This window comes from Pithys albifrons, chromosome 9 (assembly GCF_047495875.1).
Source record: "Pithys albifrons albifrons isolate INPA30051 chromosome 9, PitAlb_v1, whole genome shotgun sequence".
Lineage (NCBI taxonomy): Eukaryota > Metazoa > Chordata > Aves > Passeriformes > Thamnophilidae > Pithys > Pithys albifrons.
Genome location: NC_092466.1, coordinates 8,524,038 through 8,547,360, shown reverse-complemented (window position 1 = coordinate 8,547,360; position 23,323 = coordinate 8,524,038). Strand labels below are relative to the sequence as shown.

Below are 23,323 nucleotides of genomic sequence, written 5' to 3'. Positions count from 1 at the left end.
TCTCTAATGAGTGCTAAAAACACTAATGAGGAAAATGTTCAGAACTGCAGCTTAAAAGCATTGAAAGCCTCCCACCAGGTTTCTGAAGCTGGGCTTGCCCTGTGGTGCCTGTAAAACCCAATCCTGTATCCCTGCAGGCCCACGCCAGAGGGAACACGCTCAGGGCATTTCTTGGGATGAGGGGAAGGAAGAGTAGCTGTGCACGTGCATGGTGAGTTACAGGGAATATGTATTGAGGCTGGTGTTCTGTGGATTGTCTGCACAGGAAAAACTCACTTTGGCAAGCACCTGCCACACTTGGGCCTCTTCCACACAGAGATCTTAGCCTGAATATGATTCTAAAGTGAGATTTTATTATATGAGGTGTGGATGCATTCTGCTGTGAATTAATTTTTTTATCATCGATATATGATTAAAACAATAGTACAGTATTTATACCTTCTTTGTAACTCTTGCAGATTTATACCAAAGCAACTGATATGAGAGCTATGTCCATTTTTAAGCTTAGTAAAATTTTTAGATCCATTCAAGTTTTTATGATAGCACAAGGCATGTATTGACATTCAAGAAATATGAGTAAATACTTCCTTAAAGCTCACTTATCAACAGAAAGCTTTTCAAAGCAGCCCTGTCATTTTAAATTCCCTAAAAGTATCATATGTAAAATGATACACGTGTGCTATATAATCCCATCTTTAGGAAATGGATTTGCAGCCTAAGAACTTCTATGAATTGGAACACTTGGATCCTTAGGCTTAATCAAGAAAAAGCATTTTAAAACTTAAAGGGATTAAAAAATTGTATTCCTAGTGATTTTGTAAGCAAAGATTTAGCTCATTTTGTGACTAAAGGCAAAAGCCGATATTAGGCTGGCAATTCCCAAACTCCAGGCTGAAGAAACAGCCTCAGTCTTGTATATTCGGGAAACCTTTAGATGGAATTTAAAGCGTAGCTATTTTATTAAGCTTGTTATTTGAAGGAGAGAAAATGAGACAAAATCAAACTGCACCAGAGTGTCTTTGTTGGTCAGAAGATGAAGCAAGTTTATTGTTGCTGTGGATCTGACTCCACATTCCCCAAGGTGCTTGACAGGAGGGTACAGCTTGTGCCATGCTGGGCACTCAGAGCACATGTCTGGCTTGCATTTACAAGAGAAAAATCAAGGAAAAAGGGGCTCTGCTGTGTCTTTGATTGTCTGGGAGGCAGAGATGGTGCAAAATAACCTCTGTAGAAGACTGTGCCTTGTTCTGCCTCTGTTGGCTGGTTGTGTCTCATAACAGCCTGAGCTGTATCTGGTGCCTATTTTTGAAGGGAGTGCATATGTTAAAGTATAAATGCAGGTGTGGATTTTATGAACAATAGACGAAAGACAGCGAATTCATAGATGAAAGTAAAACTCCACAAGCACATGGTTTAGGTACTTTATTGGCTTTAATTTACATATTGACCCAAACAAACCTACCACATGTTTTGATGAACACTTGTTCCCCTTTCATTTTTCCCCCTAAATAATTCGTTTATCAAAATAGTTATATTTTTAAATCCTAACTCTTAAACTTTTTTGCTCCTTAAGCAGTGAATGAAGCTTTCTAATTGTATAGTTTGAGATGCTGTAAATTTTCCTCTCTTTGGAATTTCTGTGGCTATTTTTTCTTTTTGGTAAAGAGTATACACCCATGGAGGTGTGTTAGAGGCTTTTTTTCCAGTTTTGAATAAAGCTTATTTTGGGGATGATTCAACAAGCCCCTTGGCTGTTTTTAGGCTGTTGATAAATAACCCTCAGCTTCCTTACTAAAAAACAACCCAGGCTGGAATTAGTTTGAATTTTGCTTTAACGATAACATGTTCCAGTTTAATGACCTACTAACAGTTCTGTGCACAGTGTTGTCCTCAGAGAGCTGAGGTCAGGAGTGATTGAAGCTCAGATTAGTGTTTTAAGAGCAGCTTCTGGTGACTAATCAAAGGCAAAAAGATAAAAAAAAAAGCTGCTTTGACTGTGGGGTGAATGCTTAGAAATGTATCCAGAAGCATATCCTGAAAAGAGATTTGATATGTTTTATAGCTGAATGTCCTGGAATATTGGCCTTTCTGCTCTTGAACATTCCCTTCCCCCCAGCTCTTAATCTCTTCTGCTGTTTTCAGCATTGCTGAGCAGATGCTTATGCCAGATAAGATGGAACAGAAGAGTAGCAATATCAGAAGCCCTGTCAGAAACCGAGGCTCAGCCGTGGTCGTAGTAATGTAGATTTTCCCCTGAAACAGCACTGAGTGCTTTTTGTCTGTAACTCTACTCGCACTTGTTTCATTTGTAACATCTTTGATTCTGGCCAGACCTTGCAGTTGAAAGAAGGGTGTGTTATATATTGCAACAGTGTTGAAAACATTTATGGTCACTGCAAGTTTAAGGGAAGTTGTTTCTTTTCCTGTGACTTACTGCTGGTATTAAGCTGTTAAGCTTGCATGAATTCAACTTTGGAATTATTTTCTTTACAAGAGGATATTTATTTATTTATTGACTGATTGATTGATTTGTATTGATAAGCATAGAATCGATTTTGATTGTCTAACGTTGATGAGATGGGAACTTTAGAGTCACAATGTGAGATAGTGGCACAACTGCCAAATTCTAGTCCACAAACTGAGAACTGAATAAAAGTAAGGTTAAGACTTTTGTTGTTGTGAGGGGTTTCTTTCAGTCTGGATTCTGAACCAGTTTTGAAGTTCTCGATGAATGCTGCTTTCAGACCATGCCAGTAACACAGAGTCTTTCAATAAATATTTAATGAGTTTTCTCCAATAAAAATTAAGAATTTGTTGGACTTTGTGTGGTTTTCTAGGATTTAGAAGCAGGATTGATTTTGTTAGTTTTCATATCTACTCACTTATTTTTACTTATAGGGAAACTTTCTGAAAAGCAAAACCAAGCTTCCAAAACATTGAAAAATAAATTATCTTTACTCCCAATTAAAAATGAACAACAACAAAAAATGTTCCACAGAATATGGTGAGTTGGAAGGGACCCACAAGGGTCATCTCCAGTAGTCACACCCTGTGCCTGAGAGTGTTGTCCAAACACTTCTTGAGCTCTGTCAGCCCTGGGGCTGTGCCCACTGCCCGGGGGAGCCTGTTCAGAGCCACACACCCTCTGGGGAAGAGCCTTCTTGTAATACCGAGCCTGAACTTCCCCTGACACAACTTCAGGCCATTCCCTGTTTTAATTGATTTATTGATTTTATAGAAGGTACTTCTTATGTCAGTGAGTGTCTGTTGTTTGGGATAGTGGACTGGAAAGGTGCTAAAGAAACCATCTAGTAGAGCAGGTAAGGTCATGTAAGCAAGGAAAGTAAATTTTATTTAAACAAATTAATTGTCATCCTAACTGTAATAATATTTTCCTTCAGCTGAATAAATTCCTTTCAGATGTCTGTCTCTTCTGTATGCAAAACAGTGCATTTTTTTCTGAATTTACTATGTATTCCAGTTTTGTTTAGGCCAATCAAATGAAACAATTGTTAACTCTGTATTTGTTGTATCTTCCAAAGGGCTTTATGTAGGAATTCTGCCATTGCCAGGAAATTTATTCTGCAGAGTGTTCAGTGGCTTGTTGAGTGAGGTGATACTTGATGGCATGTTTGCAAACAACATAGGTACCTCTGGTGAGCAATTCTGTTTCAGTCTGTAGTTGCTGAGAGTGGGGGAAGCTTGTCCCAGAGCCTGGCCCGTGGAGGGTGAGCTCCTGGTACTTCTGTGTCATACAGTTCAGGGAGAAGGGGCAGCATCAACTCATCCTTCTCATCTTCCTAACCATTCAGCTGCATTGGAACAATTCTCTACTCTAGTGCATTTTGCTACCTGAATCATCACTTTTCTAAGCCTTGGGGTCACTGCTTTTTCCTGACCCTATTTCAGAGTAATGGCTTGCCTTCTCATTTCTGTTCCTTTTCTTATTTCCAACAGCCTAATTCACTGATTTTAGACTTCACTGTATGGCTTTGTTGATTCCTGCTGGATTTTTAACACTAAGCTGTGTATCAGTAGCTCCTTTCTGCGTACAAGTATAATTTCTGTTTATACTGTCTTGATGAAGAGTGGTTCCTTGTGTCTAATCCATTCTGCTTTGTGTTTGAACTGGGTGGGAATAGACAAGTAGCAGCTCTGAAAGCTTTTTATAGCTTAAGTTAGATCACCAGCCTCTGAGAGCTTGTTACTTAGGAGCAATCATAAGAATTTCTGCTCATGAATGGTGGTCCCACACTTTCTATAACCTCTCACTGATGGGACAGGGTGGCTGTGTCTCCCACATGCCTTGCTATATCCCTGTAAGTATAACATGAACAGGCTCCTAAGAGTTCTGCTCATGTAGGTGTGTGTGTAATTGTATTCTGAAAGGCAAAGTGGGGCACTCCAGGCGATGTTCTCCCTTTATGAGAGATGAGAGACAATACCCCAGGATCAGTTTTCATATGTTCTCTTTCCCTGTTCCTATCTCCATCTGTCTTTTAATCAACTGGCTGATACTGATGAGTACCTTGGCAAGACAGAGCAGAAGGGTTTTGAAAGTCTCAGCAGAAACTTTTATGTCTTTGTTCAGTGCATTGACAGTGTTCTTATCAAGTCTGGATTTGGAGGGACCAGGTTTTTTGTTGTATTTTTTATTCCTAGCTGAAAGAAATTATGTAAAAAAGTTTTTTGGTTCAATGCCCGTGTGATGAATAAACCTGTGGAGTGTTACATTGAAAAACTTCAGAGTCATATCTTTCATAATTATACTAATATGGTGCCTCATTTCAATCCTAAGCCCATGTAAGCCTCTGTAAATGGAATAACATGCAGTGCCAGATAAATTTTCTCATTAGAAGTACAGAAATGCACATACATGTGTCAGTTTACAGAATGCAACCTGTTAATTTTCCTGGATGTGCCTTTTTTGCTGCAAAGCTTTAAAAATGTATGTGCCACCTTTCAAAGATTCCCATTAGTTTTGTGTTGTATATTGGTAGTCTAGTCTTTACTAGTTTATGCTTCATTGCAAATAAAAAAACCAACAATGAGGTAAGAGAAATATTACAAAAATGAAACTATCATCATTTAAATAACATTATTAAATTTTGTCTTATAACCCTTTGTGTTTCTGCAGACAGTAACAATAACAGTATTACATTCTCCTACAATCCCCCCAAATTGCTCTGCTCTGTAGTGCAGACTAAGACTTGCTTCAAAAGGGTCTAGGATCATATGGTTTTGAGGCTGTTAGAATATTTCACACCACCAGCTTTGGAGAAGCAAAACCATTGCATTAATAGATCTTCTGTTAATAGTTCAGTAAATGGGAAGTTGTGTTTAGCTCAGGAACTGATGGATACGAGGTACAGTTCTGTGCTGCCCTGTCTTCTAAAATGTCTCATCACTATCTGCAAGTTGTTCTTGGTGTTTCATTTCAGTTGAGAGCATATGAGCTCAAAGCTAAAATTGCTAAGAAATTCTGTTTGATATTTTAAACTAGGCTTCAGTGTTTCCTTAATTCTGGTTGTGCAATACAGAGCAAATAAAATGTTAGAAATACCCTCTCCCCACTAAACCCAAAAAACCTACTCACACAAACACAAAACCCCCCAAATCCCTCTCCCAATATATGAAATGTTTGATTCTGTGAAACGGGCAGCTGGAGTAATTAGGACTCAATATTATATACATTCATTCTTATACCTCTTCATCTGCTTCTAGAGGGAGTATTGGAACTTGCTAATGGTGTTATGACTTACCCATGATTTATAAAGTCAAGCAGAAAATATGAGTGAAATGGCACCTGCCGCAGAGTGAAATGTGTTCTAAAATTACACCTTTTTGTTACTAATAGGAACCTTTCATATTCCCAAACAAGAATGCTTTGTATGACCCTGGAGACATGAATGCCATTATTCCATTTCTTTACAGCAAACAGAGGGATGTGCTTTGTATTTAAGGCGAACTTGTAATGTCCTAATAAGATAATTGCTATAGCCGGAGAAGTCCAAAGTGATTATCTGTGTAATTATCTGAAAGACAGTACTTGAAACCTAGTCAGTAACCAGCCCTTTGAATTTATTAATCAATTAAGTTTTTAAAAGAACTATTATCTCTTCTTATCTCAACATTTGTGCTGAGGTTGTGTTCGAGGCTGGGAGCCTCTCATGAAGCTGCATGTGTGCTGAAGGGAAGGGGGAGAGAGGAGGAGGGACTTGCTGTGATGTATATAACGAAATGCTGAAAATGGAACAAATCATAAATGCTATAAAATGAAACAAAATTCAGTTATTGTAGTCTTAGGGAAGGATGCTAAGAGGTAATGATATTTTTGCTTTCCTTTGGAAAGTATGTGTGTGTCAAAGTTTAGTGCATTTGGATAATTTCAGAACTAGTATAGCCAGTGGGTGCTGGTACTTGCAGCCCTCTGGTATGAGGTAGTTTCCTGCCATGAGAATTCTGCCTTTAACAAACATAAAATGTGATGGTTAGATATTAATCAATCCAAATGACTGAAAAGCAGGAATAGGAGCTTCTTGGTGAGCATAGGTTTTATCAGAAACCTGATTTAACTACTCCAGGAGGAATTGAGAAGTAGGTGACACACTGGATTTAGAGCATTTGGCTGTTACCTCAGGAAGCTTAAGTTAAAGCCCTGAACTAGGTCACAAGTGAAAAAGAGATTTATGGTGATGTACAGTGAAAAATTGGCACAGTGCATTACCTTGTTGCCAAGCACCTCAGTCTGCATTGTCTATATCCCTTGTGCCCCACATTTTAAGATACTAAAGCATGTTTGATTAATTATAGAAGTCTTATCAAATGCACATATATGACAGTATCTAAATATAAAAATACATGTTTAAAGTATATACAAATACATAAAAATTCAGAAGTAACTTTATTCTTCACTCATGTAAGTCTTGTGATTAGATCAAAACCTGTAGACAATCTTACTTTAAGGTAGAAACTACATGGATTGAAATCAGTTCAAAGGTAAGGAAAGTAGACAGAGCAAGAGACCCTCTTGGCTTACTACAAGATTTTGAGCCTGCTGAAAACTGGAAGAGAAGTGTCCCAGAAATGGAAAAGCAAACAAACACCTCCGAAGGACTGCAAGGGCCTTTCCAGGGGGTGCAGAGAAAACCAAAACCTCAGCTTCAATTGAAATTGGCCAGAGGTATCAAAAACCGCAAGAAAAAGGTTATTCAGAAGCAAAAGCAAAAAAAAGCAGAAGCAAACCAAACCCATTTTTCTGCTGTTGACAGGAGAGGTGCATTAGCCCCCAACAGTGTGGAAAGGCAGAGGTTCTCAACACTTGGGGCACTTGTGTCTTTACTGGCACTGTTGGGCCCTGGGAACAGAAATCCAGGCTGATGCACACACAGACCCACTGTCTGCAAAGGGAGGGCTGGTGTGTGAGCTGTGACAGAGCTGAGCCCTGCAAAGCCATGGGCACGGGCAAGAGCCACCCCAGGGTGTTACAGAAAGTGCCATCACTGTGAGACTGTGCTCCGTAAGCTTTGAGAAATGGAAATCAAGGGTCATTCCAGAGGGCTGGGAGAAAGCTGCTGGTAACAGGCTGCAAGAAGGGCTTAAAGGATCCAGGAAATGAAATGATAAGCACAGCAGTGCTACTGCTGTCTGTGGGAATCTTATGGAATAAATCAAGTCAGATGAAGGACATGAGTGGGAAAAGCCAGCACAGATTCACCAAGGGCAAACTGTGCTTGGCAAACCTGGTTGCCTTCTGTGACAACTAATCTGCTTGGTGGATGTGGGGTGAGTGTTGAATGTTGTCTACCTGAATTTTGCCAAGGCTTTTGGTATGGTTCCCATGCCTTCTTGGGACAGAAAAGGATGCCCTGTGGTCTGGACAAGTGACCTGTGCAGTGGGTGGGGCACCGACTGAGCAGTTGTGTGCAAACAGCTCGTTTTCAGACTCATACCCGGGGATCAATATTGGGCCCAGTGTGGGTTCTTAACAAGTGACCTGGAAGATGGGATCAAGTGTGCCCTGACAGAGCTCAGAGGTGAACAAAATAAAGCTGGAACATGCACTTAACCGGGTTACTTTTGGAAGTGGAGGTCTGGATTGTGGAAAATAAAGCCTACCAAAAAGAGCTCTAGCTATTACAGAAGCTTAAACTATAAATTTCTTTTGTTTGTTTGTTTTGAGCACTAGGAATAGCATAAGGATAATTTGTTACTTTGGGTGATCTTAAAGTAACATTATATCTGAAGGTACAGAACTTTTCTAAATGATATAATAACGGTATTAATGAGATAGGAAAAAAGAAAGTTATAGGGCCATTTCAGTCTGGTGGAATGTGATTTTTTTTAATATCTTAATTATCTTGGCAACATTTGGCCATAAAAATAGCTCTTGGCTGAAGTGAGCATTGTAAAATGTTAGAGCACTGGGGTGTCTCCTTGCTTCCTGACAGATTCTTTTCTAATTCCTGTTTGCTTCTAATAGTAGCTGTCTGGATGGATACATGAGGAAACTTTGGGACTACTGTTATTATTCATTTGAATCAAGACTGAATTGTCAGAATTTTGATTATTTCAAACCTTACTCTTTTTCTGAGAAAACCACGGTATGAAACTGAGTGCAAGAAGTTCAGTCAGTGAAGTGGGTAGATGGTCTGCCTTGTACTCAAACCAGCATTAATTTTCATACAGTTTGACCTTTTGAATTTTATACCTAAAGTAATATTTGCAGCCATACTTAAACAAAAAGGTGATAGAGGGAAATATATGATGTCTTGTGTTTGTATCAAATGCCAACTTGATTTTCTATCAATTTTAGCCATTGTGGCAGGCCTATTTATAGGCAGAATTTTGGATGCCATCTGTGAACCAGCCTGGGCATTTCTAACAGAGTACATGCCTGTCCCATAGGATTTTGTCCAACCATGATATTAAAGTAGTAAATATCAAATGTCTGTAGTACTCCAGGTAAGAAGTGAAGACACATTTCTTTCCCTTCATTTCTTTTCACTAAGTTTTTTCCAGGTCAGTGGAGGATATTGTGCTATTTGTGGTATCTTTTAAAAGGCACTGATTTCCAAGTTGAGATGGAGGACCATGGCCACCTGGAAAATATTGGCAAGATTTGAACTGTTAATTGGTGTAGCAATTCTGGAGAAAATACAGAGTTCCCTGTGAACTCTGTGGATTGACTCAACTCCACTCAATTTTATAGAAACTTTCCATTAATATTACGTGTAAATCCATCTGTGTAAAACTAGGTAGCAAAAAACTTTTAGTTGTTGATAACTTCTAAATGTTTGGAGGTGATCCAGTACTTAGGAGCTTCAGTTTCTTAAAATGTAACAAAACAGCCTCCTCCTTCTCCCCCCAAAATAAAGATTTCCACTTAGGGAGTATTTTCTGGGTTCAGGTTAAGCCTCAGCAAAACATGTCAACCATTTTTCAGTAAAATATGTGTACCTGCATAGCTGTAGGTTCTTAAAAAAATGGCACCTTGTCCTGAATTGCTTGAATGACTTGCATTATAATACACAACATAAATGCAACTGTCATGATGGGATCACGTGTGCACTTGGGGTTTAATATTTACGAGCACTGACTTCATGTTAGTGCTTTGAAAGATGAATAATGAATATAAATAATATTCAGAAACTGTTGACATCGTTAAGTAATAGAAGAATGGCTGTTAAGGAAAATGTAAGAGTTTCATTGAATGACTTTATCACAAATATATGCAAATGGAATTTCTTCTTTTCCCATGGAGGTCATTGATTTTTTAAGTAGAGTTTCTCACTGTGCAGTGTGGCCAGAAGCTACTATCTTTTTAAGTGAATGCTTATAGCAGAGAAATAAAAATAGATTTTCCTACTGAAAAAGGGATTATAAATGAAACTTTGCATGCAGCAAGTTCCAGCTCATGCAAGCTGCATTGATCCCATACAATACTGCCTGAAAAAAGTCCCACTGACAGAATTGGATTCGAATTTCTACACTTGATCGGACATAATTAACCTCAGTAAGATGAACTGGAGTATTACCATTTAGTCCTGTGGAGGAAGGCAACAGTCTCAGGGAATTACAGGTTGTACACAAATCAGCATAAAGGCAGTTGTTCTGTCACTTGCATTCAAAAAAGTGGCTACATTATGGATATTGTATAATTTTCTGGTTGCTGTGCTGGTCAGACCACAGCTGGAGTAGTGGGTATCATTCTGAGATACAGATGGATTGGAAAAGTTCTACAGGAGGGAAGTGTAGAAAATGACACCTGAGGAATGCTGGATTAAATTACTTTATTAGAGAAGAAAAGCCTGAAGATAGATGTTTGTAAAACATAGGCAGAAAGAGGAAGACAATTACCTGAATTCCAGGTCTGTGCTCAGGAAATAACCTGTTTAAGTAAGGAAAAAAGGTAAGTTAGACATTCAGAAAAAACTTTCTAAGTATAAGGATAGGTCAGTACTAAAATAGTCTGCCTAAGAAGATTGTAGAGTTCTTTCTCTGGAATTACTAAAATCAGATTAGACAAATAACTGAGAAGAAAGATTTCAATATGGTTGTGAAAGGTGTTAGGGCATGTTGTTAATTGAATGGCAATTTAAGACGTTTTGGGTAAAATAAAAAAGTCAAGCCTCACCTTGTGAGGAGATAGAAGACAATCCTTAAGTACTCTCAGACAGTATTTTTACAGTAATTTTAGTTTAAAATACTAATTTACAATAATAACAAATATTGGGATCAGCTTTAATATTATTACTCTCCTTTTATCTTCTGTGCCTGATTCACCTACCAGGTCTTCATAAGGCTGTGCCCACATTCTCTTATTTCAAGCCACTTTGTGGATTCCCTCACAGTCACATGTTCAGGTATCCTGTTCCAGACAACCTGTCCTGGTCTGTGTTCTGGGAATTTACATAATATTGTGCAGCCTAAGGAAGGGAACAGATTTCTTTTATGTAAGTGAGAATACTTTGTATAAGTAAGATGCTGTGTAAGTTTGTACTTTGAAAGGAACATCTTCTATGCATCATCCTTTCTGTTGTTATTGGGACTATCACAAAAATATGCTATAAAATAACACCTTTGTCAGAAACAGTGAATGAGGCAACAAAACAGATTTCAGAGCAAACCTTAAATTAATATTTTGCACCAATCAAATTTTATATCCCAGATAACTTAGGGTTTGGTTTTTGTGCCTTTTATCTTCTTTTTTATTATTAAAAAGTAGATTTGTGTCACACAATGTTAAGTTTCTTGAAATACAGAATATATTCTTATGGGGAAAAATATATTATTATATTCTAGTCCTCATTTTACTTTTCTGGGATTTTTCGATTGTTTCGAAGCAAAGTTTTGTTTAAAATAATTTAGAAGGATGGGCTCATTACTTGAATTAATCAGTAGGGACACTTTAGAAAGGAAACTGTTACTTGGTCAGTGAATAGTGAGACCTATTTAAGAGCCTGCCTGTGATTAGTTGGCATGTGAGAAGTTGTCGTGAATGTCCTTAATGTGTTTCTAAATATAATTCTTCTATTAATGCAAAGCAGTTTGTAACAAGTATAGGAGTGTGATTGGCATATGCAAATATTTACTTAATGTATTAAATATTTATTCGTCTTGATTAGTCATTGAAGAAAATTTAGAACTACAGTATGTTCAGTATATTCCCTTTTTGTACATGTTGTGAAAAAAATTAACCAACAGCAAGTTCTGCAATAAATGTGGATATACAGAAAAATCAAATGCAAAGTCTTTGGATTTTTGTCAGGTGCTTGTCAGTACTTCATGCCTGCAAAATAAAAGTCTGGCTTTGTGGGTTTTTCATGTTGTTTTTCAGATCTTCCTTTGAAAAAAGTACTAGAAAGCCTTCTTAGTCTATCACTTAATATTAAGGTATGAGAAATGGCCTCTCCATCACTGCTGCCTCTCTCCTGATATCACAGTGCTCACTGATTTGGGTTTGTGCTGTCAGGTGGGCTGAATCTTTTTTGCCTTCCTGCCTAATGTATTCAGCTGATCTCATCTCAGACAGGAGCAGGCTCTTCCCTGCTGTAAGTGTTAGGCACAGGAGCTCAAGCTGGAAAGGTTGCCAGTACTTCTATTTAAGAAGAAATGGAGCTTATAACTTTGAAGCACAGTTATTGAATTTTATTTCTTTTTAATAAAACACATTTTCATAAAAGATGAAAAGGAGATGGAGCAAAATGTTTCAACAATGGAGAGAATAGCTCTTGACTGACAAATACTGATATTGAGATGAATCCATATCGCAAAATATGCTCTGTATCTTATATTCAGATATATCTGAAGTAGGAACTGCAAAGTAATCCAGCTTTTCATAAAATTCTCAATAGAAATGTGACACTAAATACTATAAAGATAAGTGAGGGTCTTCATAACCCTTTCTTTTATTTAATAGTGAATATTTGTAATATTACGAATGTGCCTTATGCTTTATTTCTCTTAACATAACTGTGTTATAGATCAGACCTCTGTCCATCTGTTTTGTGGATATTCATGTTCTGCTGATGACAGAAAATACCCAATGGCTTCTTTGGTTTGAATTAGTGCCCCTCTCTGAAAGATTTGATGATGCTATTTTTTACAGGAAGACACAGGAGATGACAAGACTGAGTTTTTCACAGATCTATAAATATTACAGCCAAGAAGGGCCATTTTAATAATCTGCTCTGATGTCTTTATATATTGCAGAGCACAGACTTCATGTGACTACTCCTTCATTTTGGACCAGTAATTTCTGACTGAACTAGAACATGCCTTTCTCTTTTCCTGAGATGCATCAGCCTTGATTTAGAGCCTCGTGGTTTGGTTGCCCAGTGCTGGCTTTAGCCCTTTCATTTTTGGTGTATCTGTCTGCTGTATGAAACACCTTATAGTGCCATGAGGTCTTACTGACTGATTGGCCTGGGATTGGCCTGAGCTGCTCCTGGTGCTCCTGGATGCCTTTAACTCTGCTGTGCAGCACCCTGACTTCTTTCTGTTATTTAGTAGATCTGTTTTACAGTGTACAGAAACAGGAAATGTTCTCTTGGCTTGCTCCCTCTAATTCTTTATAGGTTTTGATTATAACCCTGACAACTAAAAAAAAAATATTGTTGTGCTTATGAAAGCTGGGGTGCAATTTAAAAAGGCAATGTACAACATGAGCTGCTCCCTGCACATTCTGTTTAGAGAGCTGGAGTCTTGCTGGGATAAACTTGTGGTGCCACACAAATTGTTCTGTCCTCCTCCCATCACTGAGGCTCTCTGAGCAGAGAGCAGGATGCAGCATCCAGGCATCGTTCTGGCTCTTCCACTTCTGTGGCTAAGTGGGTGTACTCATGTTGACTCACCTGGGTTTTGGTTATTTGACAGAATCACTGCTACTCACAGAGGAAAACTCTGCCCATGGACACCTGGCTTTATATGATAGGGAATATTGACCTTGATTTGAAAACAGGTTACAGGAAAGTAGTCCTGCTTATCTTTATGTTATTTATGGGATTTGGTATTTGATAACATTTGGAAAGAAAAATAATACAGAGAAGTTCTTGCTATGACTCAAGAAACTGAAAATAATTCCCTTCTGTCTTGCTATATGTTTATTTTAAATAGAACAGCCCCTTATCTTACAATGTTCCACAACCATTATTGCAAAGTTGTGCTCTTAGTTATTTACTTTTTCCAGCAAAGTGCAATAGCTGCTTCAAAGGCTATCTACTCTTCCAAAAGAAACTATTTATCAAAAAATTATCAGCTTAGGAGACAAGGGAAATTATTTGTACTTTACTGGTGCCAAAGGGCTGATCTAATAAAAACAACTTGTGTAAGTCACCTCCATTGCATTATACAGCTACTAAGAAGGCAATGGTCATGACTGCAAATGAATACTAGTGATATTTCACACTTCTTCCAGGAAAATAAATGTTCTGTCTCTTGCTAAGTAAGTCTTTACTTCTGTATATAAATCAAGTGTTAGCATTACATATATTTTTTTGAAACTTATGTGTTACTGCCTTTTAATAAAACCCCCCCAAAACTTCAGTCTAGCATAGACTCAAGCAGAGGATCTGCTCCTGTAATCAGCTTTGCTGAGGTTCTGTGAGAGGCTGAACACCAACAGAAGCTTCATTTCACAATCAGTGACATGCAGCTTAGACATGTAACTTATAGGTTGGTGTTCAGTTCAGCATTGTCCAATCAATGTAATTACTATGTAAAGAAACCAGAAATAGCTCTGAAAAAGACCTATTTCTCATGTATAGAAGCAACATTTAGGTGAAATTGAAATTTCTCAATAAAAATAAATATCATAAACTTAAACTCTGTGTGTGTCTTTTGCTTTCTTCAAGCAAAAGTGTTCTTGGCCATACCCTCATTCACACGAGAGCACCAGGCCAGGAGTGTGAGTAACAGGAGCTGCCACAGAGCTTCTCTCATAAATTATTCTTTCTTGCTCTCTTGTTTTTATTTCATTTCCACATGTTTATAATTTTGTTTGGATCTCTGTTAATAGGCATGCAATTAGTGTTTGGTATGAGTTCCAGTGTAAATAATTTGCAGTAGATGTGGTAATGAATATTTTCACAACTGGTGTATATGGCTTCAAAGACAGTGGGATAACAGATCCTGAATTCCTGCCCAGCCAGACTCCTGATGGGAAATGGATGGGAAAATGGAGGTGTGACCTGGTCAGCTTATTCAGCCTTGCCTCTGACTTAGACCTAGTCTATTGATTTATTTTAAAGAGTGAAATAAAACAGAAAAAAAATCCCCTGCTTTTTAATTCTTTAACACTATAGTGAAAAAATGAGCATTTCTGAGTCAGTATTTATGTTTATTATTATTGTTGTAACAGTTTAAGGAGTAGGATGGTTAGTTTTGCCAGAGGAGTGAGGCCACCAGAGATGTGTGTTAAGGCCTGAACTATAGAAGATAATCATAAAGGATACAGAAAAGGAGGTGGATTAGGGAAGTTACAGATAATAAGCTCATTCATAAAGCTTTTATGTTAACAGATTATTGAATTTCATCTGCTGTTTTATCACTGCATAGATTAATGCAATGTAATATATATGAATGGATGAAAAATCTTTTTCTACATTAAATGAATTTCTATATGTGAATATTGAGCTATCTATTATCACTCAGAAAAAAAGGTTGTAGCAGCTATTCCTGTTTAAAATGTCAGAATAGTGTTGTTGAAAGAGCAAATAAAATCTTAAAGGGAATAGAGAATAAAATGGAAATAATATTGCTACTGTACAGATTCGTGGCTCACTTGCATCTTGAATACAATATGCTGATCTCTGTGTTGCATCTCAGATGGCTGTGGGAGAAAATATAGGCAGTGAGCAAGGATTTCTGAGGCTGAGAAAGGCTCAGTGGGGGAAAGGAGGGAAACAACACAGCTCATTACATTTGGAGTGGGATAAAGCATGTGAACAGGGTACAGTTGTTCAACTCCTCATGCAATATCAGACCTAAGCATGTCAGATGAAACCAAGAGGGAGGCTCAGGACAAGAACAGTTGAGAGGTCTCATATACATGTGGAAATCATTCCTTCAGGCTGTTAAGATGCTGCAATTTTGTATGAGGTGACTCCTGGGACAAATGTGAACCCAAAGGTTCAGGCTCTGGCTGAGGATGTTCCTGAGCTGCAGGTCATGGCAGGGGGTGTGATGCTGAGTGGAGTATCTACAGGGATTTCAATTCTTTCCTGGGTACCCACTGTAGGGCACTGTGAAGAGACAGGTGCTGACTGGGAATAAGAGAGGAACGGGCTGACAGAGATGCCTATTTAGATTTACGCCTTAATTTTTCTTGATCTAGAACACTTTTCCCAAGGCTGCTGTTGTCTACTTTCAGAATTAAGTTGTAAAGCAATGGGAAAGTAAACAAACAATTCAAATCAAAATAATCTTAAATAAAACCCCTTTACATTGGCTTGGATCCATTTTGTGTAAGGGATGATTTAAATTATTTGCTACTGAATTAGAATAAATAGAAGTCTTGTGATTGCCTAGGGAGGAAAGCAGATCAATGATACAGAATAATCAGAATCAAGTTTTTATGAATACAGTGTGACAAGAAATATGAAGAGTGACTTGACTGTTTTCCCTGCCCCCAATTTTCTTTCCACCCAGACAAATTCTGTTGGCATGTTGATGATGTGTGTTCTGTTGTGTTGTCTCTGGTTTATTACAGCACTGTTTTTCCTCTTGTAGGTTAACGGAACCTTCTGGATATTTAACAGATGGACCTATAAATTATAAATATAAAACTAAATGCACATGGTTAATTGAAGGATAGTAAGTATTTATTTTCACAGCTTAAATTTTCTGATAGTTTGGTACTGTGTGTTCTAGAAATCCAAGGAACTCCTTAAGTAGAAACTGCATCTGGATTCAATATAAACAGTTTTGGCCTTTAGGTAGTTTGGTTTTTTTCTTGTTTAGTTGTTATAAAGAAGGCGGGGGGGGGGGGGGGGAATGGTAGGATTTTCAGGATTGCTTGGGGTTGGCTGAATGCCATTCCCATTCACGTTGCTGGCAAAAGCCAGGCTGACACTGGAATTTGGCCAGTGCTGCAGGCTCTCAAAACACAATGATAAATTTGTGGCACGTTTGGGTACCTTTACATAAGTTCCAAATGTGGTTACAGAATCCCACTTTTTAACTCATTATCTTACTAATCTTATTTAACTCAGATCAGTGATAAATCATGAATGGCCTCAAGTACAGAATGCTGATTCAGTTACATGTTGCTCAAAAGTTACTGCTTCTACAAAGTATTTTCTTTTGCATTCCAGCATTCCTCATGTACTTAATTTTAAAACAATTTTGTGCCCACAGTTTAGATGTCTCATGTCTTTTTGCTATTTTTTCAGTTTGTGCAGCACAGAAACACACAGAGATGCCCAAAGGGATAATGAGACACATGCATTAGTGTGGCTAACTGTTGAAAGCACAAAGTGATTGCATTTGAGTGTGACTTTTCCCCCCCCCAGATATGGGTCAGGATTTCGCTGACTCTACTTCTGAGTTCCTCGAACATTCTAGAAGAAAATTAACCCATTCTGTTGTTCTGTGTTGTCATGATCTCAATTAACTTAGGTGTCACAGCAGTTCATTAATGATGTATCTGATCTCATTCTTGTCTGCTCACATGCAGATAGTAATTTAAGCACAAGAGTGATGAAGTTATGGGTAGTTTGCAAAATTATTTCAATAGAAGCTCCACTATCCAGATGACCAGGCTACAGCTGAGTATCTTTGTGCCATAGATAGACTTCTCTTTCCACCCAAGGTGGCTCAGGAGTGTGTGCACTGCACTGCTCTGCTCAAGTGGGAACAGCCCTCAGGAGCACAGGCAAACTGTGCTGTGAAGCTGCTCTTCACTCCATCCCTCCTGTTCCCAGGAGCTGGGAGTGGGCAGCTGGAGGGCACAACGTGCTGCACAGTGTGGGCAAGAGGAAAGCACCAGGAGCAGAGTGCAGGATGGCAACACACAGGGAAGTCTCAAATGGTTAAAATACTCTGCCTTCAGAACAAAGAGTTCTCTCCAAAGGATCTGTCACAAATCCCCCACCTTTTCCAAACTGACAATTTGCACTCAAGCCTGTCAGGAGAGGGGAGAGATAAAGGAAAATAATCATTATGCTTCATGGAATGTATATTGGTAGTTTTGCAATATATGAAAATTCCCCTTTGAGAAGGTTTACAGATCCATTTGAACCTCAGCCAAAAACTGGAATAATTTGGCTCCCAGGTGTTGAGCGAGGGCAGAGGGCAGTCACTTGCACCAACATTGCTTGATATTCTAGATTTTTGTTTTAAGAATTTTATTTTCAATAACTAATATAATACTGGCATGAGAATGTGTGGGTGATTTTATCTTGAAAGATCCTTTAAACTTCATAGTCCTGATGTTGTAAAGTAAAGCCATTATGTTAAAATGGGATATTTTAATTGCTCTAAATTTGTGGTTCTGGATATTGGTAAAATCTGGTGATTTTAAGTCTCTTCTTAACTTTAGGGATTATTAGACTTGGACTGGATATGTTATTTTAAAATTTTCTAAGATAAGTGAAATATTTGCTTGCCCTGACTTGTTATCTAACACCTTGAAATCTTTAGTTACTGCTCAAAATGTTTTATTAGAGATATGCTGGCATGATCAATTTTACTGTAAGTTCTTTATCTTCTGAGCTCAATACTTCTGTAAAGATGTTTTACACCAATGTTCCTTTTTTTTTTCCAGCCCCAATGCGATACTAAGATTAAGATTTAATCACTTTGCCACAGAATGTAGCTGGGACCATATGTATGTATATGATGGAGATTCAATATATGCACCTTTAATAGCTGTATTTAGGTGAGTGTATTTATTCATCTTTCAGTCCAAGTCGTCATGTATGAGCATTTTTAGTTACTGGGGAAAGAATAACATTAGAGGCACTAATATATTAACTAGCTTGCTCGGTTTTGTTAATATTATGGGAACTTGTGTGTGAAATTGCATTAGACTGAACCCCAAACCCTTACATCTTTGGTTAGGTGATCAGAGAATAAATCCATTATGTGGCTTGTACTTACTCCTGACATTACATGGAGTGTTAATTTTTGTACACAGGCATTTTTCTTGGAAACCCCTTCCTTACCTTGCAGAGGCATGGGCAAATTTTATACACGTTTTATGATTTGTTTTTTTAAAAGAAGTTTTCAAATTATATTTCTGTATTGTCTTGCTTATATAGTTAACCACCAGAACAGCTAACTCCCACCTTCCTTTTTTCCTCCTCTCCTCTCCCAAGGATTCCTTAAAATAATTTTCCCTGTTTTCTTTTCCAGTGGTCTGATAGTCCCTGAAGTGCGTGGAAATGAAACTGTTCCTGAAGTAGTTACCACGTCAGGCTATGCATTGCTTCACTTTTTTAGTGATGCTGCTTATAACCTAACGGGATTTAACATTTTTTATTCGTGAGTATTTTTTTAATATGTCATTACTTTGGGTTTTTCAGCAGCGTAATGGTTATACTTAGTGGTATGTTTACAAAAGCAGGGAGCCAGGGTTGTAATAGATGATTAAGGTACAAGTCAGGGGAAAAAAATCCCAAAGATGAGTATATTGTTTTGAGTGGAGCCACGTGGCCATTCCAAGAGTATGTTATTCCTATGCCATATGGAACTAAAATGTATCCCTTCCAGTGTTTATCCAACACATGTAGTTGTCATATGGAATGGAAAGGAGATTATATCTGCTGTCGTGTCAGCTCCCTTCTCCTGAACTTGGATCATCTGTTGCTTGATTTTTCTTGCTGAATATACTTCTATTGCTTTTGAAACCTACACTGAAATTCTACTTTGTTTTTGTGCCACACACAAAGATTTTCTTCCATTTCTTCTCTACTTCTCAGGTACTTTCCTGTCCTGTTTTCCATCTCAGTCTGAATTCTGCCTTCGTAGTTTCTTATCTCCACTGTCTCTCTTTCAGTTCCTCTGATTGCAAACTCTAATCTGATATAACTATGCTTTTGTCCAGTCTCCTTTTCTGTGTCAGCAGCTCTAAAGATGCATTCAGTGGATCTGAGCCTTTTCTTTCTTTTTGTATCAGCTGTTGATTTCAGCTTCTGTCTTGCTTGGGACATGCTTGTGACACAAAATGCAGCATTTCTTCACACTGGAGGCTTGAACTAAGAGGGATTGCTTGGTCCTGTTGGACCTATTTCTTCATGTGATAGTTTTTCCATGACTGAAGATACACCTGTTCCTTCCTCTCAGTTCTTTCAGATCTGAAATACCAGTTATTGAGATGTGGTGGCCAGCACTGCATTTCTTATGTGGAAGTAAATGTAATATTTTTGTAAGATTCTATATTAATTTAAAATTCCTATTTGTGCTTCTGACCATGGCTTTGCTCTTGGCAGAGGTACTTGTTAAATTGTCCGTGGAAAGACTGTTCCTGTAATTTGTGGTGCCCTGCCTACCTTTGATCAGATAATAAATAGCCAATCAGGGTTTGGGAAACCTCACTGAACATATTGCATTGGAAATGGCAGTCCAGAAGATTGAGTATTTTTAATTTTTGTCAGTTGACATCAGTAAAATGCAATCACCTGGCTGACTTCTCTACTGTAATTAGATACATTTTTCAGTTAGTCCTGAAGCTTTTATTGCACTTTTTTTTACTTGACTTGGGAGCAAATGGCAATATGACATGGCATTCTTAAGGAATGAGAGTATGTGCTCTGCGTTCTTTCATTACTTGATAATGTGGTGCATGCTGCATATCATTGCCTAATTTTTTTGGAAGACTTAAAATAAATGAAAAAAACATGTCAGTTTTTAATTCCATAACATATGTAGCCCATGAAATTTTATACTCTGATCTTGTGCTTCTTCTATTGCAATGGATACTTTTAAAATCTATTTTTTTTTTTTAATGAGCCAACAGTAACGCTTTTTATGATAAAGAAGTACCTATATTTACTTTTTATGACTACATTAACTTTGTTTCTGTCACTGATCTATTGCACTCTGCTTCTGTTTCCCTCTTTCTTCCCTGGTTTTCCACTTCATCTTGATGGACTGCTTGTAGTCCTTTCTTTTGGGGAAGACAGAAGCACAAAATCTGTGACTAAATTGCCATGCCAGTTGCAAACAACGGTAGTTACTCCAGAACAGTTTGAGTAAATTTTATGTTCCTTCAAGTCAGGCAACTTGCTACCAGCTTTGCTGATCCAGTTTTTCTCATTCCATTTGAATCCTTAATGAACCTGTTGGAGTGGGAATTGTTCTATTTTCAAGGTGGTATCTCTCTTGCTGGAAGAACTGAACTGTTCTCCTTCCTGCAGAAATGGAGGGACAGGTTCCTCACAGCTGCAAAGCACAACAATTAATGCCATCAATGGTTTTATGCCATGTGTGTTACCAGGAAAAACCCCCAGGGTGTTTGCAGTTCAGATGTGGAATTTTCTCTTTTGGTAATGTAACAGAATCACTCCTTTGAGATGGGAGTGTCTAGAAAACAAAAGCTTGTCTTCTGACTGCCCTGCCACAACTACATTTTGTCAAGGGCCAGCCTCAATTCTTTGCTAACTTTAAACAACTCCATTCAGAAAGAGCAAGGAAGGCTGTGAACAGTATCCATCACTGACATCTACAGGGTGTGGTCTGGGTTATCATCTGGGGTTAGTAGTAAGAGTTTATTCTGAGTTCTAACCCAACCCTTTGCTGTGAGTCATCAAAAAGGCTTCAAATCCTTTTTGGACTTCAGCAGACACTACCTGGGACTGTGTTCATGGAAACTCTTGGACCACGTGCTTCAATGTCCTCCATCTCCCTTCATTTCCAAGGAATTGCCTGCATTTTTGGCAGGCTTAATTTTTTGAATACTTTGCTTAATTTTGCAGACCAGTTGCCTGTGATCTCAGTGTTTGGTGGGTGTATCACAAACACTGACTCCCATAACGGTCAGAGACTTCTTTCAGCCGAAGCTTTGCTGCTTTTGCACCTCAGCCTGTGGAGTTGAAGAGGCAGTGTTAAGGTGGCTCTGTTATTAAGGATTCAAAGCATGAAGTGCTGCCTGTAAATCGTTTGGGATGTTAGCCTGGTATTTTTCCTCACTTGGTTCTCCCTGTTTTACACCCTCAGAGGTTGGACACACTGTTCATGGCATGGGCCAAAGCCACACCCTTTAACTTATGCCCATGGTGGAGAGTCTAAGCTCAGTCACTTCCAGTGTGGTTGATCCTAGAGATAAGAAGCATTTGAAGGGCTTGATTAGAGTGCTGGTACCGAAACACAGGAAAATATGGGTGTGATCTGCCCAGTCCTGTCCTGTCCTTCTGCTCAATGTCAATACTTGTTACAGGGCAAGGTATTTGTGAGCCTGGCTGCATCACAGCCTTTGTGTGTAAGCCTTGATAAACACCTTTTGAACTCATTGACCTGTAAAATCATCATTAGATTTCTGTTTTATCAGTAAGTAGAAATTTTCCATGGTAAAAGATACTTTATCTAACGAATAGTGTTGAAATACTGCCAGATAAAACCACTGTCATCAGCTCTTGGCTCATTACTTTTATGTCTTTTTTTTTTCCAGAATTAATTCTTGTCCTAATAACTGCTCAGATCATGGGAAATGTACAACCAGTGTGTCTGTCCCAAGCCGGGTGTACTGTGAGTGTGACAAGTACTGGAAAGGAGAAGCCTGTGATATTCCATATTGTAAAGCCAACTGTGGCAGTCCAGACCATGGGTACTGTGATTTGACAGGAGAGAAGCTGTGTGTGTGCAATGATAGCTGGCAAGGTAAGGTTTTGTTATGTGGAATCAAGTTAATCTAATAAAAAACCTGCTTTTATTGTATCCTATGTAGGATGGACATTAGCATCTCCTCAAAGAATAAACATAGATGAAATACTAATTTCTGAAATAGTTTTTAATGTGAATATAGATATAGGCAATTTAATGGCATAAAAGGCTCACAGCTTTGATGTTTTCTATCTGAAAGTACTGCAGAAATATGTGACCTGAACTTTCTTGTGTTGGGCATTCATCTATTTGGATCATTAATGTGAAAAAAATAATGACTAATTACTGGAGAGTTGTGAGCACTTCTGAAGACTAAATTCCTCCAAAGCCCAATTTTCTATTCTATTTTTTGGTGTCTAGATTGATTTGATTTTCTTCCCCCCTCTTTCATTGTCACAACATCTCATCATATTTTCAGTGCTTCCTGAAGTCAGACTCCACTGCCTGGCTTTGGTTGGGTGTTATTTGTTTGGGCCTCTCAGTGAAAAGGGAAGGTGAACTGCTTTGTTACAACACTACGAGAGTTGTGTGTGGACATGTGCTGTGGGCTGATGGATGTACTCTAAGGTTGTGCTGCAGTTCTACTGCCAGTACCATAAATAATTGTTTCTCATTACAGGTGCATTATTTAAGATCCTAAATGTTTAATTCACTGACTATAATTATGCTAGATGTTTGTGAATATTTTGTTTTTATCCTTTACTACTTCTATTACGAGTCTCAGTTGGATTATTTTTCTTTGCATTGCAATTGCCATTCTACTCTTAACAGAAACACTAAAATACCTCCAGATTACTTAGCTGGTCTGCCCTCTTCCCATGGCTTCCTGCCTCTGCTTCTCTTCTATTGCTGTTTCTTTTTACATGTCAAAGGAAATGACTTTTTTACTCCTATTAGTTGGCACATGAATTACTCCAAAGACATGATGAGATTTAATACATTTATCTTCTTAATAATTAATGAGTTGTTCATTAAAAGGCAGTCAGTACACCCACAGAAAGGA

The 23,323-nt window shown here is 38.2% G+C and overlaps 1 protein-coding gene across 4 annotated transcripts in view; it reads left to right on the top strand.

Moving 5' to 3' along the window:
• Positions 1-23,323, top strand: part of ATRNL1 (attractin like 1) — a 469,005-nt gene that overhangs the window by 21,515 nt on the left and 424,167 nt on the right. For all 4 annotated transcript variants that reach the window (XM_071563466.1, XM_071563465.1, XM_071563470.1 and 1 more), the window contains exons 2-5: positions 16,231-16,314; positions 18,266-18,379; positions 18,856-18,984; positions 22,109-22,317. In XM_071563466.1, coding sequence (XP_071419567.1) covers positions 16,231-16,314; positions 18,266-18,379; positions 18,856-18,984; positions 22,109-22,317 — 536 coding nt within the window. The remainder of the gene's footprint in view (positions 1-16,230; positions 16,315-18,265; positions 18,380-18,855; positions 18,985-22,108; positions 22,318-23,323) is intronic.